Raw genomic sequence first — 19447 nt, 5'->3', positions numbered from 1 at the left:
ATGGGCCGGCCGTATCTCATTGGGAAGTGGACTTGGTGGCCACGTGTTGCTGGCTACCATCCCGGAAGGGTCGACGTCCTCAAAAGGAATGAGATCAGGATTGGGATCTGGAAGCACTACCTCTTGGAAAGGAGCCCTGGGCTCTGCTGTTATATCGACGTTGATCTCTGAAGCGAGTGCGGGAAGGAAAGAAAGTCTTAGTTTCGGATGGTTCTCTGGCACATTATGAACCTTATTCTCACTGAGAAATTTAATAAGCTGTTCTAGGTCTTCCCAAAAAAGCAACTGACCCTTAAAGGGGAGATTGCCCAACTGCGCTTTAGAAGAGGTATCCGCAGACCAATTTCTCAGCCAGAGGAGACACCTGGCCGAGACCACGGAGACCATGGCTTTGGCTTGCACCCGGAGAAGATCGTAAAGGGCATCAGCCCCATACGCAATTGCGCCTTCTAGCTGATCCGCCTGCTCCGCCTCTGCAGACGGGAGGTCTTGGGTGCTGAGTAATTGTTGAACCCACCTGAGGCTTGCCCGCTGCATGAGACTGCTGCAGATTGTTGCCCAAACTCCTAAGGATAAAACTTCAAAAATGCGCTTGAGATAGAATTCAAACTTGCGGTCTTGGACATCCTTCAATGCCATAGCCCCCACCACCGGGATGGTGGTGTGCTTGGTAACCGCAGAGATGGAGGAATCTACCTTGGGTATCTGAAGCAGATCCAAACAGTCCTCAGGAAGCGGGTAGAGCTTGTCCATAACCCTACCCATACATAGTCCTGCCTCCAGGGTCTCCCACTCCCGAAGGAGCATCAGTTTGTGCATAGGATGGAATGGAAACGTACATGGAGGAGCCCTAAATCCCGCCAGGACCGGGTCCACGTTAGCAGGCATAGTGGCAGTAACCGTATCCTCAGGGGCACCTCAATTCCCAGTTCCTGCAGAATGAAGGGAATGAGCGGTTCCAGTTCCTCCCTTTGAAATAATCGCAGCACTCGTGGGTTGTCCCCCTCAAAGGGGGGGAGGGGGTTAGGAAGCAGTGAATCAGTATCCAGATCAGGGACTGATGGCGGTTAGGGGGGGGGTCTGGAGGCGGCGGGACCCCCGGGACCATCCTAACCCTAATGGAACCCTGCCCCTCCGGCACCTTAGGAGGTTGCAAGGGAGGAAACCGCGGAATCTTAGAGGGGGGGTCCTCCTCCCCCTCCTGTAGGCTAGCGTGGTAAGACTTGTGCATGAGAAGCACAAACTCGGTAGAGAATCGATTTTTAGATTTTCCGGAGGCAGGGAAGGAGAAGGGGGATAGGGGGGTCAGACACCCCCTCCTGAGAATGAGGGGGGCTCAAATCCAGAGAAGAAATTAAAGATCGGGCTTACTTTCCCCCTGCAACTTCGATTCAGCATCAAGATTAGTTTCCAAAATGTCCGCCGTTCCTGCGGATTTCCAAGACAGGAACGGCGTAGCCATGCGGTGAGCAGCTAGTCCCCAGATCGCCGTAGAGTGGGTGGCAAGGAGGGGCTGTCCCCGCCCGGCAGGCACCCGGAGCAGACGCTGGCGCGGAAGAGCCTCGGGGCAGACACCCCGCAGACGACACTCAAGCAGGAACACAGCATCAGCTGAGTAAAAAAAAATTGCTGTGAGGGAAAAACAGCTGAGATGCGCTGAGCTGTGCTGGCCAGTAGCGGAGGCAGAGACTGAACCCTGCACCCTGCCGGAGCTGTCCAAATGCTTAAAAACTAGCTTAGGCAAAAACACTGTCTATATTTACTTCACTTTTTTTTTTTTTTTAAGCTCAGCTAGTAGCTGGGGGAGGGATTCCTCAGCAAGGTGGACAGCTAGCCAGAGGGGATTGACTGGGCCACCAGTGTCCTCCCAAAAGGTCACCAGGAATAAGGGGCCTAGGCTGAAGATTTCAAGGGGCAATCTCCTCTAGGCCCCCAGCAGGGCAGGGAGACAGAGCTGTCTCAAAATAACAGAGAAGTCTTTCAAAGCGTTATGAATTTTTTTTTCCCAATCAATACTTGCTTGATCCTGATTAAGATAGGTACCAAATCCCCACAGGGAAAAGACGGTAAGAAGAAGGAGAACAGAAGGTTCAGCTGCCTGCATCTGCTGGAGACAGACGAATACTGAAGGGATGCAGGATAGGCTCTGTCCGGATTTTCAGTTTTGGTCTGTCTCCATCTGCTGGACAGGAGGTCTGGACTGATCCGGGTACGTACAGGGAACCACAAATTAGTAGACTTGTGAAACATGTTGTATGCTAAAAATTGGTTTTGCAAGATAGCTCGACTATTAACAACTGCCACACAACATAGCACAACATAGCTCACAACCTATTTTACTTTAGAATTAATTCTGCCAGATGAACAAAGAGAAAAATTGTAATTAATGAAAAAGAATAATAATACTGTTTAAACAATACAGATAGTGGCATTTTGATCAAATGTAAATACAGATATATTTCCAAACCATTTTATAAGTTACTCAAGATTATACATACTTACTAGTTCGTTTTTGGTGTCAAGGTCTCTCTCAAGTTCTCTATAGCTGTTCTTCTGTTGCAATGTCTTCTGTTTTAAAGATTTATTCAGCATATCCTGCTCTTGAAGCTCTGCAAGGACCTTAGTCCTTTGATCCTTAAGTTCTTCAATTTCTTTCATTTTTCTCTCTAGTTCTCTCTCTAGTTTCTCTACCTCTTCTGCAAACCAGCAACAGAATTCAAACATTCATAATCATTTTCAGAAGACCATCATCTTGAGGTCTGGTAGCCCAGACATTTTCAAACAAGGACAAAGCAAAGGATTTCATTAAAACTATGACCGTTTTGAAGGCTTCATTCAAGATTTTCAGTTTGATGAAAATCCTTCCTTATTTATAGTTTATCTAACTGTCCTATAAAATCAAGCATTTGCATCTACTCAAGTCAGCTGAGGCTGGGGATGCTGTGAAGACAGTGTTCACAGAGCCTAGGATGGAGCCTCCACTATTGCACAACAGCAACTTTTAGTGGCCAAGATTCAGGATGCACACATACTGGGTATCAGAAGGAGCAGTCTATAATCCCTGGCCAAGGACTCTCAAAGGCAATAAATCTATATGTTAGGAAAATAAACAAGAGCAAGAGGAAAAAGAAATTGATTTGGTTGTGAAAGGAGGTGGCTGAAAAAAAAATAGCATTCAAGAAATATAAAGGATCCCTCCCCCCCAAAAAAAAGAAACTCAACAAAAAATATCTATTAAAACAGAGGGAGACAAAGAAAAATCAGGAAAGCAAAAGGTCAAGCGAAAGAAAGGACTGTCAAAGAGCTAAAGCAAGGTGACAAAACATTTTTCAGATATATCAGAGAAAGAAGGGAGGCTCAAAGTGGTAGAGTGAAATTGAAAGGTGACAAAGATGTGTGATGAGAAATGAAGAAATGACAGAAATATTAAACAAATACTTCAGTTCGGTGTTCACTAAAGAAGACCTTGGAAAAAGACAGTTGCTGGTTGAAAAGACCATAGATGGGGTAGGCAAAACTCCATTTATAGAAGAGAATGTATGGGAAGACCTAGGAAAACTGAAAGTGGACAAAGCCAAGGGGCTGGATGAGGCTCATCCTAGGATACCGAGGAGCTCAGAGATGTGCTGGCGGGTCCGCTGAATGACTTGATCAATAGATCCCTGGAAACAGGAATGGTGCCATGTGACTGGACAAGAGTGGTGGCGACCCCACTTCACAAGATGGAGGCAGAAATAAGGCTGGAAACTACAGGCTGGTTACCCTCTCCTCATTGGTGGGAAAATTAATGGAGACTCTGCTGAAGGAAAGGATAGTGAACTATCTACAATCGGGAGGTTTGCTGGACCCAAGGCAGCATGGATTCACCAGCAGAAGGATCCTGTCAGACAAATCTGATTGATTTTTTGATTGGATGACTAAAGAATAGGATTGAGGAAAAGCACTCAACGTGATCATCTTGGATTTCAGCAAAGCTTTTGATACGGACCCACATAGGAAGATTGTGAATAAAATGAGAAGCCTGGGAGTGAGCGCCAAAGATTACAAACTGGTTGACCGATAGGAGACAGCAAGTAATGGTAAATGGAACAGACTCTGAAGAAAACGCTGTGTTAAATGGAGTGCCACAGTGATCGGTGTTGGGACTGGTTCAGTTCAGTATCTTTGTGAGCGACATTGCGGAAGAAATACAAGGTAAAGTATGTATTTGCAGATGATACTAAGATCTGCAACCAAGTGGACCCACCGAAAGGAGTAGAGAGAATGAAACGTAATTTAAGAAAGCTTGAATAGGGGTCGAAGATATGGCAGCTGGTATTCAAGAAGTGCAGAATTGAGTATCTGGGGTACAGTAATCCAAAAGAGCTGTTTGTGATTGGGGGGGGGGGGGGGTGTGAAAGATTGTTGTACAAGGACCAAGAGACCTTGGGGATGATAGTGTCTAGCGATCTGAAGACAGCAAAGCAATGTGACAAGGCGATAGCTAAAGCCACAAGAATGCTGGACTGCATAAAGAGAGTAAGGAAAAGGAGATAACCCCCTTGTACAGGTCTTTGGCGAGGTCTCACCTGGAATAGTGTGTTCAGTTCTGACGACTATATCTCAAAACGGATAGATACAGGATGGAGGAGGTCCAAAGAAGGATACCTAAAATGGTGTAGTGTATCCATCAAATGACTTTTGAGGAGAGGCTGAAGGACCTAAATATTTATACCTTAGAAGACAGGAGGTGCAGGGGAAATATGATACAGACCTTCAGATACCTTAAAGGTTTTAATGGATGCACAAACCTCTAACATTTTCCATTGGAAAAGAAACAGTAGAACTAGGGGCCATGAAATGAAACTTCAGAGGGGATAACTCAGAACCAAAATCAGGAAATATTTCTTCACAGAGAGGGTGGTGGATGCCTGGAATGCCCTTCCAGACAAGGTGGTGATGACAAAAACAAACAGTCAAAGAATTCAAAGGGGCATGGGATAAACACTATGGATCCCTAAAGGCTAGAATACAGAAATAAAGAAAAGAGTGCATAAGAGTAGTCCACTTACTGCGATAGTTATTACCCTTAGCAGAAGCATAGGGATTACAACCCTCAACTAATAAGCCTTGATACTTTTGATGTAACTGCAATATCACTCTCCACTTTGACGTCAGTGGGGAAAAAAAGGGAATTGGATTCAGACTGCAACTAACATGGGCCCCCAACTTTTACGGTCTGGGAATACTGATATGCCGACATAAGGGAAAAAGCACAGGACTGCTTCTATGGCCAAGTCCAAAAGCAAGTCAGCATTGCCAAAATGTACAGGATGGCTCCTCACCCAGTAAAAATGTTACTAGCAGTAATTTTTTTTTTGGAGTTGGACAGTTGCTTTGTTTTTGATTGTAAATATTACTATCCTTATCATAAGTATTGGGAGTAACTGCAAAGACTACCCTTAAGAAAAACCTGGGGTAACCTATACAGCGTAGTAGATATTATCATAAGAAACTTGCTCGGCAGACTAGATGGACCCATTTGGTCCTTTTCTGCCATCATTACTATGTTACTACGTTACTGTGATGGCTAGGCTAAATTCAGGATACATAATATGTGAAAAAAACACTGGTAGAGAATGAATGTAGCTCGGTAGAAGTGCATTATAAAATACTGACACCCTTCCAAAAAATGCAAAGTATACACATTGGGCCCAAAATTGAAAGTTTCCCATTGAAGTAAGTTAGCCGGATATGACTTATTCAAGTTACAAGATATTCAGCGGCATCTCCGAACAAGCCGCTACTTAGCCGGATAACTTATATCCAGATATTTAAATTTGCTCATTCACATTTATAACTTATCTGGCTAAGGCTAAATATCGCTAAATACCACCCAGATCCACACACTATTTAGAAGGCTTAGAGATAGCCCGATATCGATCACTGAATGCGTTTTCAGTATTGGGCTCATTATTGCTATCACATTAAAATTTGTTTCATTAATTCTGTCAAGTGAATTTTCATTTCATGAATCACTTTCCAGATAAAGTATATGTTAGAAAATGATAAATAGACTATAATTCTCTGAAACATTAAAAAAAAAAATGGACAATGAAAAAGAGGTCAGTAATGGCTGCATTGACACATCTCTCTAATAAATCATATGCCTAGTAAAATGGCAACCTGACAAATTAAATTTCATCTTAAATATGACAAAAATGTGTACTTCTAGAGAGCATGCCATTAAAATTACCTATATTAAACCTCTCATGGGCCTCTTGCCTCTCCTGATTCGTTACTTCCTGTCCGTCTAAGCATTCTAGTGATCGCAGGTGAAATACGGTATACAGTCTGAAATGAGGCAGATTTGCAACTGGATTTTCTGCCAAGAACAGAGAAGTCAGATCTCTCAGTGGCTTTAGCTTAGCTACATCTTGGAGCTGAACCAAAAGATAGGCAAAATTATTAACCAACTTTAAAAGGAAACATTTTTAACATTTATAACAATACATTGAAGCTTATTATAGTCTGGTAGCCAAATGTGGAAATATTAAAGTTCTGCAGAAAATTAATTGTGAATATTTACCAATTAAAGACAGTGCTGTAATTGAGCTTCAAGCAAAAACCCCCATATCTATAGTTTAGCTACACACCAAGCAGTTCATTTGAAATACCATTATTCTTTCAACTTTATCTGGAAAAATAACTTATTTTAAAATAAAGGGTTTCCTTTATTTTATTTATTACAAAGTCAAAGATTTTGTAATACAATTAAACAAATGTTAATGAATCTTATTCATCACAATTCTATATCTGAGAAGAGTGAATAAGCAAATGGAGTCTTACATGAAGCTTTGAATTTTCTACTACTAAAATCTTTAAAAAAGAAATACAAACTAGTCTAAGATTTGTTTACAGAACAAAATTCTGCAGGCCAAACTAAATTTAACAATTAAAGGAAAATAATCTACAAAAGAAAAATACAATTTATAAGGGAAATTAAGGTCCATGCCCTTTTTCTCATTTTTAAAGTAAATTTGCAAAACATATATTCCCTCTAGCCACAAATATTTGCAGTGATGACATCTACTATTTGAATTAACTTACTGATGAAATGTTGTTTTGTCTCAGATTAAGGACAGACAGACATCTTAACTTCTTTCCTAACCAGGCAGGAATGTGTTCAATCTCATTCCCTGCCAGGTTCAGTTTATGGAGATTCTGCATATGCTCAATGCCTTCAATTTTACTGAACCAAAGGTAAAACAGAAAAGAAAATAAGTTAAAGGAAAACTATATTGATTATATTTCAGGTCTGCAGACTGGTTCTGAGATAGTAAAGCATACAATTAATTTTATGAGATGTACAAAATTATATCAAGAACAAAATTCAGCAGTAACACCATTAAAACCTTAATTTATTTTATATACTCTAGTCTGTGTATTAATTGTCAAATATGATGCCCCTTTTTTTCCTTCCATTTACCTGATCTTGTTGTAAGACAAGTTAAGTTCACGTAATTTCAGCTGCTTGTCTAATTTTTCAATTTTTTCTATTAGGTTGTTGGCAAGACTGAGTATTTCTAGTCTTTCATATTTTTCTAAGTTCTCTATATACTGCAAATAAAAGAAAAAAAAAAAAAAAAACAAAGTGAGGGAGTTAGCAGTTTAAGGAACATGAAGAGGACATGGTCTAAAGAACCTTGTTCTGGATTATTGCAAATAATGATGGAATTTTCAAACTGAACAGGGAAGACAAAATCTAAGCCTCATCTGGGGCTTTTCTGTGTATATTATCTCACCATGACATTGCATTGCATCATAAACTATTATCAGGTTTAAATAAAAGAAATGTGCATCCGCTATGCCTTAAAAGAATACCTAGTTTATACCACACAAACATACTTAGTCATATATTATCTATATTTTTATTGAAAAAAGTCCAGTTCAAACACAGCAAGCATGCATAGGTACACTTCTACAATCAGGTCAAATGTACTGTATTTGTATTTTTTAGATACAGATTATCATAAATGTCTTGTATCCTACCTTAAATTTTTTACCGCCATCCTTAGCAAGGCAAAGATTCAGGGAGTTTACATATAGCACATTATCTTGTTTAGTCAGCTTTTTTACAAGATCTTCAGTAATGTACCTAATTCCCGAACCAGGGCCATCTTTATCTAAAAGTATATATTATTAAAGAAGTCTGGTTACTAGAAAATATACTCAATAGAAATGTAATCTACTTTCTTTTTGTACGTAATAAAAGAATTCCAAAATACTAGAAAACATATTGGCACACATATCCTTAAATCAAATTTGCTTACCATAAATGGTGTTCTCCATACACAGCAGGATAAATTAGATATGACATTTGGGCAACGTCATCCGACAGCACGGAACAGACCCTTCTCTTTAAACTCATATAGCTTTTGCTCTTCTGAGCATGTACAGGAATTTCCGCACAGGTGTTGCCTTGTGAAATCTCTCAATCCAGTGCTTCCCAACCAGTGTGCTGCGGCTACAGTCTTTTTTTTTTATTTTATTTTTATTTGCATTTAGATATTTAAATTACAATTATACAGATGTATATTTGTAAAAATCTCTTTTACAATTCTATATAGAACTTACTTATCAACACTGTATATATGTCCATTATAAAGAAATAGAAAGAAAATTGAGATAATTGGTTATTAAGTAACTAAACGAAGCAGTATTAAGGAATAATCATATTCTATTACAATTGTCTAACTCCTTCATCAAACAATATTTTTCCAGCACTGTACAGAATCTAGGAATGTGAATCAAGATATATACGCAATTGTTCTGGTTGGTTAAATACATATGTCGAGTCCTGGTAGCTAATAAGACACCTACATGGGTATCTTAAGAAAAATTTTGCCCCTCTTTCTAGTACCTCAGCTCTCATGGATATAGTCTTGATTTACCTTTCCCTCTGGGCCTGTAAGATGTCCTCCCACCAACAGAGGGTGTCAGAGCAGTGCTTATCAGCAGCTGCTCCTGCTTTCCCTCTACTGGATCTCTGCAATTGGTTCTGTAGGCTTGTGAGACTTGCTGGCCCCATGCAGTACACATTGCAGAGGGAAGCTGGCAAAGGTGGAAGCAGCAACACTGGGTAAGCCTGCTCCCGGACTTCTGCTGTTCAAGGATTGAGGGTGGGGTGGGGAAAGGGACAGCTGAATGTGCCACTGGGTGTAGGGGGAGAGACAAAGGAAGTTGATGCCAGGAGATGGGGAGAGGGAAAATGATGCTTCAAAGAGGTGAGGAGGAGAGGAGGAGGGAGAGGGAAGAGTTGATGCCACAGAATGAGGTTGAGGGAAGGTGATGCAGGGGGGAGGGGGTGGAAGGAAAGGTAAAAGAAGTTGATGACATGAGTGGGGGAGATGGAAGAATATGATGATGATGGTGGGCGAGAAGAGTAGAGAGGGAAGGAAATTATGCCAGGGGGTGAGGGAGAGGGAAGATGATGATGCCATGAAGTGAGGGAGAGGGCACGTGATTCCAGGGGTGGAGGGAAAGGGAAGAAAAAGTTGATTGGCTTGGTACGGGGGGTTGGAGAGAGAGGGAAGTTAATGGTGATGCCAGGGGTGAGGGACAAGGGTGGAGGAAAAGGGATGGTGATAATGATGCCAAGGGGTAAAGGGAGACTGGTAGAGGCTGAGGGAAGGAGATGAGGCTAGGTGGAGGGAGATGAAAGGTGAGAATGATGGGGGGTGGTGGTGAAAGGTGATGATGATGCCTGGGGGTGGGGGAGAGGGATAGAAGGAAATGGAATGTGGTAATGATTCAAAAAAGTGAGGAGGTGGCGAGAAAAGGTGATTATGCCAGGAGGTGAGGAAGAGGGGTGGAAGGGGAAGGTGATGATGATGCCTGGGGGTGGGGGAAAGAGATGGAGGAAAAGGGAAGGTGATGGCAGGGAGTGGGGGGGAGGACTAGAGGGAAAAGCATGATGATTTTAGTGGGGGAGGTGTAGAAGATAGGGAGAGAGAGAGAGATGATGATGCTTCCAGGAAGTGAGAGAGGGACAGAAGGATATCAGAGTACAAATTATATCGTAATGATAGAGAGGATCAATTTGGTGGGGGTGTGGCACTTTATGTCCGGGAGGGTATAGAGTCCAACAGGATAAAGATCATACAAGAGACTAAATGCTCAATAGAATCTATATGGGTAGAAATCCCATGTGTGTTGGGTAAGAGTATAGTGATAGGAGTATACTAACATCCACCGGGACAAAATGGTCAGACAGATGATGAAATGCTAAGAGAAATCAGGGAAGCTAACCAATTTGGCAGAGCAATAATAATGGGCGATTTCAATTACCCCAATATTGAATGGGTAAATGTAACATCAGGACTTGTTAGAGACATAAAGTTCCTGGATGTAATAAATGACTGCTTCATGGAGCAACTGGTTCAGGAACCAACAAGAGAGGGAGCTATTTTAGATTGAATTCTTAGTGGAATGCAGGATTTGGTGAGAGAGGTGGTGAGGCCACTTGGCAACAGTGATCATAACATGATCAAATTTAAACTAGTAGCTGGAAGGGGACAATAAGTAAATCTGCAGCTCTAACACTAAACTTTCAAAAGGGAAACTCTGATAAAATGAGGAAAATAGTTAGAAAAAAACTGAAAGGTGCAGCTGCAAAGGTTAAAAGTGTTCAACAGGCATGGACATTGTTTAAAAATACAATCCTAGAGGTGCAGTCCATATGTATTCCACACATTAAAATAGGTGGAAGGAAGGCAAAACGATTACCGTCATGGTTAAAAGGTGAGGTGAAAGAGGCTATTTTAGCCAAAAAAACATCCTTCAAAAACTGGAAGAAGGATCCATCTGACGAAAATAGGATAAAACATAAGCATTGTCAAGTTAAGTGTAAACATTGATAAGACAGGCAAAGAGAGAATTTGAAATGAAGTTGGCCATAGAGGCAAAATTTCACAATAAAAACTTTTAAAAATATATCCGAAGCAAGAAACCTGTGAGGGAGTCGGTTGGACTATTAGATGACGGAGGGGTTAAAGGGGCTCTTAGGGAAGATAAGGCCATTGTTGATAGACTAAATTAATTCTTTGCTTCCGTGTTTACTAATGAGGATGCTGGGAAGATACCAGTTCCGGAGATGGTTTTCAGGACTGATGAGTCCAGGTTCACAAATTCATTGTGAACCTGGAAGATGTAGTAGGCCAGATTGACAAACTAAAGAGTAGCAAATCACCTGGACCAGATGGTATGCATCCTAGGATACTGAAGGAACTCAAAAAAGAAATTTCTGAACTATTAGTTAAAATTTGTAACATATCATTAAAATCATCCATTGTACCTGAAGACTGGAGGGTGGCCAATATAACTCCAATATTTAAAAAAGGCTCCAGGGGCGATCCAGGTAACTATAGACCAGTAAGCCTGACTTCAGTGCCGGGAAAAGTAGTGGAAACTATTCTCAAGATCAAAATCGTAGAGCATATAGAAAGACATGGTTTAATGAAACACAGACAACATGGATTTACCCCAAGGGAAGTCTTGCCTAACAGATCTGATTCATTTTTTGAAGGGGTTAATAAACATGTGGATAAAGGTGAACCGGTAGATGTAGTGTATTTGGATTTTCAGAAGGCGTTTGACAAAGTCCCTCATGAGAGGCTTCTAAGAAAACTAAAAGTCATGGGATAGGAGGCGATGTCCTTTTGTGGATTACAAACTGGTTAAAAGACAGGAAACAGAGAGTAGGATTAAATGGTCAATTTTCTCAGTGGAAAAGGGTAAACAGTGGACTGCCTCAGGGATCTGTACTTAGACCGGTCCTTTTCAATATATATATATAAATGATCTGGAAAGGAATACAACGAGTGAGATTATCAAATTTGAGGATGATACAAAATTATTCAGAGTAGTTAAATCACAAGCGGTTTGTGATACATTACAGGAGGACTTTGCAAGACTGGAAGACTGGGCATCCAAATTTAATGTGGACAAGTGCAAGGTGTTGCATATAAGGAAAAATAACCCTTGCTGTAGTTAAACGATGTTAGATTCCATATTAGGAGCTACCACCCAGGAAAATGATCTAGGTATCATAGTGGATAATACTTTAAAATCGTCGGCTCAGTGTGCTGCAGCAGTCAAAAAAGCAAACAGAATGTTAGGAGTTATTAGGAAGGGAATGGTTAATAAAACGGAAAATTTAATAATGCCTCTATATTGCAAACCACACCCCAGCCTTGCAGGCTGGCGTCCGTGGAAACCACCACCCAGTCCGGTGTTTTGAGGGACATTCCTTTCTGCAGATTGGCGTCTACTAACCACCACTCCAGCTGGATCTGGACTGCGAGGTCAGGGGCAGGTGCACCTGATATAGCTCCATCACTGGACTCCACCGGGACAGGAGAGCCTGTTGCAACGGTCTCATGTGAGCAAAGGCCCAGGGGACGAGCTCTAGCGTCGAAGCCATGGATCCCAGAACCTGCAGATAGTCCCAAGCTGTTGGAGTCTGTGGCTCCCGAAAACTGGTCACCTGCTGTTGGAGGACCGGAAGCGCAAACTACATTAGAAACACCCGGCCCAGGTAAGTGTCGAAGCAAGCCCCCAGATATTCCAGGACCTGGGAGGGAATCAAGTGACTCTTGGGAAGGTTGATCACCCCGCCCAACGACTGCAGCATGTGAGTCACATGAAGAATAGTCCGCCGACAATCTTCCTCCGACTTGCCCGGAGGAGCCAGTCGTCTAGGTACGGGTGCACCAACACCCGTTCCTGCCTGAGGGCTGCCGCCACAACTATCATAACCTTAGTGAAGGTGCGGGGCGCCAATGCTAGACCGAAGGGGAGCGCACGAAACTGGAAATGCTGCCCCAGGATCGAGAACCGCCGACGATCGCTCCAAATCAGGATATGGAGGTAAGCCTCCGTTAGGTCCAGGGAGGCGAGGAACTCTCCCTTGCTCACCACCACAATCACCGTGCACAGGGTTTCCATTCGAAAGCGCGGTACCTTCAGACTCCAGGTCACTTGCTGGAGATTCAGGATGGGGCGAAATGTTCCTTCTTTCTTTGGCACGACAAAGTATACGGAGTACCGACCGGCTCCCTGTTCCGCCCCTGGAATTGGAACAATGGCCTGCAAGCTTAACAGATGGCATAGCGTGTCCTCCACCACGGCATGCTTGTTTCGGGAAGAACAGCGCGACACCAGGAAGGCGTCCCTGGGAGGGTGTGAAAATTCTAAGGCATAGCCTACGTGAATCACCCGGAGAACCCACTGGTCGGTCATGATCCTTGCCCACTCCTCGTAAAACTGGGACAGCCGTCCTCCTATGGCTGTCTCCAAGGAGTGGGTGATCCTGATTTCATTGTGAAGATTTTCCAGCCCCAGAGCCCTGGCCAGAACCTCCCCTTGCTGCTCGGTTGGCTCCCCGAAAGAATTGTCACCCCGAGAAAGATCTGGATCTATAGGAAAAGGAGGAATCCCCCCTTCCCGACTTAAATCTCCTGGAGTCTCTAATCTGGCTCCTTGGAGCAAATGCTTTCCGGAAGGACTTTCTATCCTCCGGGAGCCTTTTGCCTTTGGACTCTCCCAGCGAGTCCAGGTCCTCGCCAAACAGGAGCTTCCCCCTGAAGGGGAGTTTGCATAAGCGAGCTTTAGAAAAAGAGTCAGCCGACCAATTCCGGAGCCACAGCAAGCGTTGAGCCACCACCGAAGAGACCATGGAACATGCAAATGTTTGTACCAGGTCATACAGGGCATCTGCCGTGTATGCCACCCCTGCCTCCAGTCGAGCCACCTGCGCCTGGGACATTATCCCCGCGGAGGCTGGGTCCTGTGGCTGCTGGATCCAACACAGGCAAGCACACTGCATCATACTGGAACAGACTGCTGCTCTGAGGCTCAAAGCCGAAACTTCAAAAAGGCACTTCAGGTGGACCTCCAATTTGCGGTCCTGAGCATCCTTCAGAGCGGATGACCCTGCTACCGGAATGGTAGTTTTCTTAGTAACTGCTGCTACCGCAGCGTCCACCTTGGGGTTCTGTAACGGCTCCAAATGCTCTTCCGACAGCGGGTACAGTTTGGTCATGGCCTGTCCCACCTTGAGACCGGCCTCTGGGGGATCCTATTCCCTGCTGATAAGCTTCTGAATTTTCTTCGGAATTGGGAAAGCAGAGGGGGGTCCTCGCAGCCCATCCAGGACCGGGTTGACCCCCTTCGCTGCCCAAATCCTCCTGTGACGGTTGAGCCCCAGTTCCTCCAGCACCTGGGGAATAAGGGGACGCAATTCTTCCTGCTTGAACAGCCGAACCACCCGAGGGTCATCACCCCCCCCTCCCCCGAGGGGCGTCCAGCAACAACGGATCATCCCTGCCGGCATCTGGGTCCGGATCAGTGTCACCCTGGGGCGTGGCTAGATCCCCCAACAGTCCCCACAGCTCCCTTGTGCCCGAGGACCCGGAGAAGGTAGAACCTGTGACTTCAGAAGCTTGGCAGAGCCACCAGCGCTGTCCTGAGACCTTCTCTTCGCAGCCTTCCTAGCCAGGAAGGCATCATGGATTAGTGGCACAAACTCCGGGGAGAAACCTCCGGATCCTACATCATCGCTACTGGAATCCGAAGTTGTATCCTTCTGGTCTCCCTGGCCCGGTTCTACCACTGCCGGGGAAAGGACTTCCTGAGCTTCCTTCCCCTGAATATCCATCAACCCCGGGGGTTTACCTTTCGTTCCCGATCATCCCCCATGCACACGCTTAGGCTTTCTGGGCTTCTGGCCCTTGGCAGATGACAACCCCCCCCCCCCCCGCAGCACATAAGGCACAGAGAGAGCGAGCATCCAACTCTAAAACCAGGCCATAGGTCCTACTGACCTCCACCAGGGCACTTTCAGACATGGCAGTCCTTCCCCCAGCTCCCCTGGAGTCCCAGAAGGAAGGAAATCGGTCGGGCTGAGCACTTGCACGGGACCCACGAAAAAACAAAATGGCACCCGCACCAAAAATAGCCCGGGCTCAGCGCTCTTTGGAGGAGGAAGGAAGCAGTTGAAAATGACTGCAAACGTCCGATTTGACTGCTCATGCCCTCAGGACGCCTGCCTTGAGGCCAAAAACACCCAGGAGCTGCTTCCCCGACCCGAGGAAGCTCCGGGCACTAGGATGCTCCTCTCTCCCCCCCCCCCCCCCCAGCTGAGCACTGCCTGAAACAGCAAGCCTCAGAGAAAAAAAAACTGAAGGCAAAATCCCTTTTTTTTTTTTTTTTTTTAACTCTAAGTAACAAAAAAATCCCCCCAGAGGTATTTTCCTTTTGGAGGTGCTGGAAGAGGGCTTCGGGGCATGGAAGGAACCAGTCCCCTGGATATCCAATGCCCCGGAATCCATGGGCTCTACAGCCGGTGGTGTCCAACCCCCACCCCCCGTTCGCCCTGCTCCACCCAAGGGAAGGCCCGCAATCAGAACCTCACACCTCAGGGAGCCCTGCTAAAACTCAGTCCAGAGCTGCAGGATGCACGACCACTATCTGCTGGAGACAGAGAGCTGCAGGTAGCACCAGTGGTATTTACATCAGTGCCTCGAAGTTTTTTTCTCTGCCTCCATCTTCTGGAGGAAGTTCATAACCCCACTGGTCTGGACTGATCTGGGTATGTTCAGGAATCAGTATTTAAATCAGAATACTCAGGGAAGACTGCACATAGAAATATATCATTTTCATATACCTTTCTCAGCCTGGTGTTCAGAAACAGCTCCCACATCACTTTCTTCAGTTTCCTCACTCTGTTGGCTCCTTTTCTCTCTGGATTTATAAGTAGTTGGAGCTCTAAGTCTGCTTGGAGGTGATGGTGTCCTGGACTTTGGGCTGGACATAGTTGACAGTGGACTTCTTTTCGTTGGGTGTTCTTTGTTGTGGGCCTTTACTCACTGCACAAAATCCAGTCGTTCATGTATTCATATCTTTAAAAACATACAGTATCTTTTCATTTACAAAGTTCCAAAGTAAATGAGGTTGTGCACAAGCTTTTTAATGAATTAAAAAAATCTATTGTAGATGCTCACATAAGGTGCCTATAAGAGTTAACCAGAGACAGATCAGAAACAGAAAACAAATTGTTTTCTTCTGGGGGCATTAGGGTAAGCCAGTGGTGAAATGAGCCATTGTGTTTAGTAACAGCTACTGAACATAAAAAAGTAATCTGTAAAATAGCCTGTTCAGTGTGTTGAGGGAATTCATTAACATTTTGCATCAGTGCAGAATTTTTTCCAATTTATCAATTAAAATATCTCTGCATTTTCAATGGGAAAATGGCCTGGCAAAAAACTGAACAACATTTTCGCATGAGAAAAATACTTTGATAAATGCCCCTATCACTCACTTCCTTAAGATTCATATAGTCTTTGCACATTATATATATATAGAGAAAAATATTGCACATTGACTTTCAGAAAGCTAGTATTTCACAGTGAAAACAAAGGACAATACTGAAGACAACTATAGATAGAAGGATTAGCATGGAAAGAGCCAGTGTAATAAATGTTGCATTTATCCTGTTTTGATAATGCTATACACGCTTGTTAAAATTGTTTTCAGAACTATTCTATTTTGAAAACGATTTAGTCTATTTAAAATGTCTGCAGTAAACAATCTAAGAAAATGTTTTCGTTCTTTACTCTACTTGCTTCCACTTCTGTAACAAATGCATTGAGTGAATTTATTAGACTGCTAAGAAAGCAAGAAACTGAAGAAGCTATTAACCCAGACACACACATTTCACATGGACCATGAACTACACACAGGCCAAACTTCATATACTGCTTATAGGGTCTTCCTCATTTTGAGTCTGATTATTAAAGTTCTTTCCCATTCTGGGGACAATAATCAAAAAGTGTTTTATGCAGGTAAATAAATGTATTTTATCAATGCAGAATCACATTTTGATTATTGCTCCCTTCACCCCCTGTGAGGATTAAAATGGTACTTTTACTGCATTAAAAACAGAGCAGGGATAAATCAAGGGAGTCAAAGTATGCATGAAGACTGAATTATTAAATTTCTGTGCATACTTTATCCTTGCAGAATTTCAAAATTGCCCTCTGTCTCTATAGGGAAAAAGCCATGGATAAATTCAACCCTTCATATATTTTAACCTGGCTACATAAGCCTAACTCATCTATGTACGCAATTTCTCTGCACATCTTTTATAGCATCCACCCCTTTGTCTGTAGTAGGATGAATAGGCATTCAGTGCAATCTACATTTCTAACAGTTATGGAAGGTGTAACTGGGCTTCTACACCCAATCTTTATTAGTATTAATTCCTGTTCTAATAAAACTAATGCTTTTAAACTACAAACTGTATAAAGTACAAAATGAAACACTTTCTGACTAGCATATTAACAGTCAAAATCATTTTAAAACTCAGTTTTATGCAAAATAACCCAGCACAAATAACTAGTTATTTCAGCAGTTAGGTTGACATAATAAAGTTAGAAGAAAAAGTACCCCATGTCCACCACAAATGGAGCAAAGCCAGAAAGTGCACCATGACTTGTCTGTCAGTAAAATGTATGAAAAAATGCCAGTCAATGGCACTTCCTCTTTGCTAGCCCGCATTTTCTGACTCACCAGTGTTTTTTGTTTGTTTGAATTTACCAGCAGTTAGCAAGTGGATGAGATTCACGGTAGTATCCATGGGGTAAATTTCAAAAAGATTTACATACTTAAAATTGGGTTTTACACACGCAAGTGGGATTTTGAAAATTGCTATGATGTATGCTATTTTAATTTACACAATTAAATCCTTTTGAAAGTTACCCATGTTCGTAGCCGTTCTTTTACCTTAAAACAGAAACATACTGGACACAAGGTAACAGACAAAAGAGGGATGCATGGGCACAAGTTTGAAACTTGTGAACAGTAGCTCCCTACCATCTCGCTCCCATTAAAACAGTAATTTAACAACCTCTACAGAGACCACCCGAGGACAGAGGAGGACGCCAGCATCCTGAGACTCACTGGCCGTCTTTGATTATCCCCGTTGACATGACAACGCCGACCTCCCATCTGACCGAATCGGACTACAATATAAAAATAAATACAAATGTAAAACTGCACCAAATTCAAGCACCTGCAACATCCGAGCACGTCAGTTTCCGCACCGCTGCTTTCACCTCCTCCCTCCGCCTGCATAAACTCCTTCCGCAATAGGGGTGGAGGGAATCCAGCAGAGTGCCTCAGGCCGCCATCTTTGCCGGAACGTCACTGTCAAGCAGCCACACCTCCCCTTTCCGTTCCAACAGCTGCGCGGGCGCATTCGTCTCTTACCCAAAGGGTAGTGGGAAGTGGGTGTCTCGCGCTTCGGCTTGAGCTTTTCCCGCGTTGCCGCAGCCGCCTGCCCTGAAGCAGGACCGGGCACGAGACGGTGGTTGGAGAGGGAAGAAACTGTGATGGGGAAAAGATGCACAGCCAATCCATTTCAGTCAACCGACCTGCGCTTTTGTCATCTGAGAATTTGCTACAGCGCAGCCTGTTCAGTTCAAGCTAAATAGCCAGATATCTGCCTTTTAGCTTGCTTTTCAGGCCCAGAACAAATTGGCAGATTCATGGTTTCTGTATATTTAAAGCACTCCATAAATGGAAAACTATATGTTAAATTATATCTTTTTCTATTTCAAGTTAAAACATTATTTATAAATTGTGTCCTGGCTTCCTGCGGTAGTGGCAATTATATAGCAGATTTGCATAATTTTGCATATATTTGCAAAATTTAAATATATTTGTCTTTTAGTTTATAAAAATTAAGTTGTTTTCTGATATTTCTATGTCCATTTAATTTATTTGTTCTTTTTTGGGGGGAGAGGGAGGAGGAAAGGATCTTAGTGATGGTACTGGGAAGGGAAATATAGAAAAGGGGAAGGAATTCAACTATGGATGCTGGATGGCAATGATCGCTGAGTTAAAAATAAATTGTTCTTTATAAATCTATTGTTTTTATCAACTGGGTCAACACACTACAAAGTATACAAATTTGTTTCATTTGGGCCAATTCATCAATCATGTAATTTGCCTTGAAGTCGCATACCAGCCATGAAAAGCAGAATGGGGAGAGAGAAGGGATCTCGGTGAAGGAGAAGGAATCTCCAGCAGGAGAGATACATCAAGGATCCATCAAGCAGGGCTGCTGCTAGCTTTTTTGCTGCCCTGTGCAAACAATTACTGTGCTGCTCCCCCCCACCCCACAATTCATTCATCTCCCTCCAGTAATCTAAACTTTAAAATCTGGCATTCCTCCCTACCCAGGTCTACCCCCTCTTCTCAAACCCATGGCCACAGATGCTACAGGCAAACTTTAAAGACCCACCCACCCACAGGCACAATTAAAAATTAGCATTTATAATATATTTTACATTAAAATGAACATTCAGAGTATAGTCTTCTGAAGTAAAAATATCACAACAACCCT

At 43.3% G+C, this 19447-nt stretch overlaps 1 protein-coding gene across 4 annotated transcripts in view; it reads right to left on the bottom strand.

The window, feature by feature from the left end:
- CNTRL (centriolin) overlaps window positions 1-18347 on the bottom strand; it is a 402596-nt gene extending 384249 nt beyond the window's left edge. Inside the window, exons 1-7 of one of the 4 annotated variants that reach the window (XM_029610804.1) lie at window positions 18113-18347; window positions 15707-15941; window positions 8032-8165; window positions 7469-7599; window positions 7090-7231; window positions 6236-6422; window positions 2503-2696 (exon numbers count right to left, since the gene is read on the bottom strand). In XM_029610804.1, coding sequence (XP_029466664.1) covers window positions 2503-2696; window positions 6236-6422; window positions 7090-7231; window positions 7469-7599; window positions 8032-8165; window positions 15707-15854 — 936 coding nt within the window. In that variant the 5' untranslated portion in view covers window positions 15855-15941; window positions 18113-18347. Of the gene's footprint in view, window positions 1-2502; window positions 2697-6235; window positions 6423-7089; window positions 7232-7468; window positions 7600-8031; window positions 8166-15706; window positions 15942-18112 lie in introns of those variants that run through there. The other 3 variants (XM_029610805.1, XM_029610806.1, XM_029610807.1) reach the window with 3 other exon arrangements.
- Window positions 18348-19447: the final 1100 nt, after the last annotated feature.

The sequence above is a fragment of the Rhinatrema bivittatum genome, chromosome 8, assembly GCF_901001135.1.
Source record: "Rhinatrema bivittatum chromosome 8, aRhiBiv1.1, whole genome shotgun sequence".
NCBI classification, from domain to species: Eukaryota; Metazoa; Chordata; class Amphibia; order Gymnophiona; family Rhinatrematidae; genus Rhinatrema; species Rhinatrema bivittatum.
Note: the sequence above shows the minus strand (reverse complement) of the source record. Positions and strands in the feature narration are given on the sequence as shown.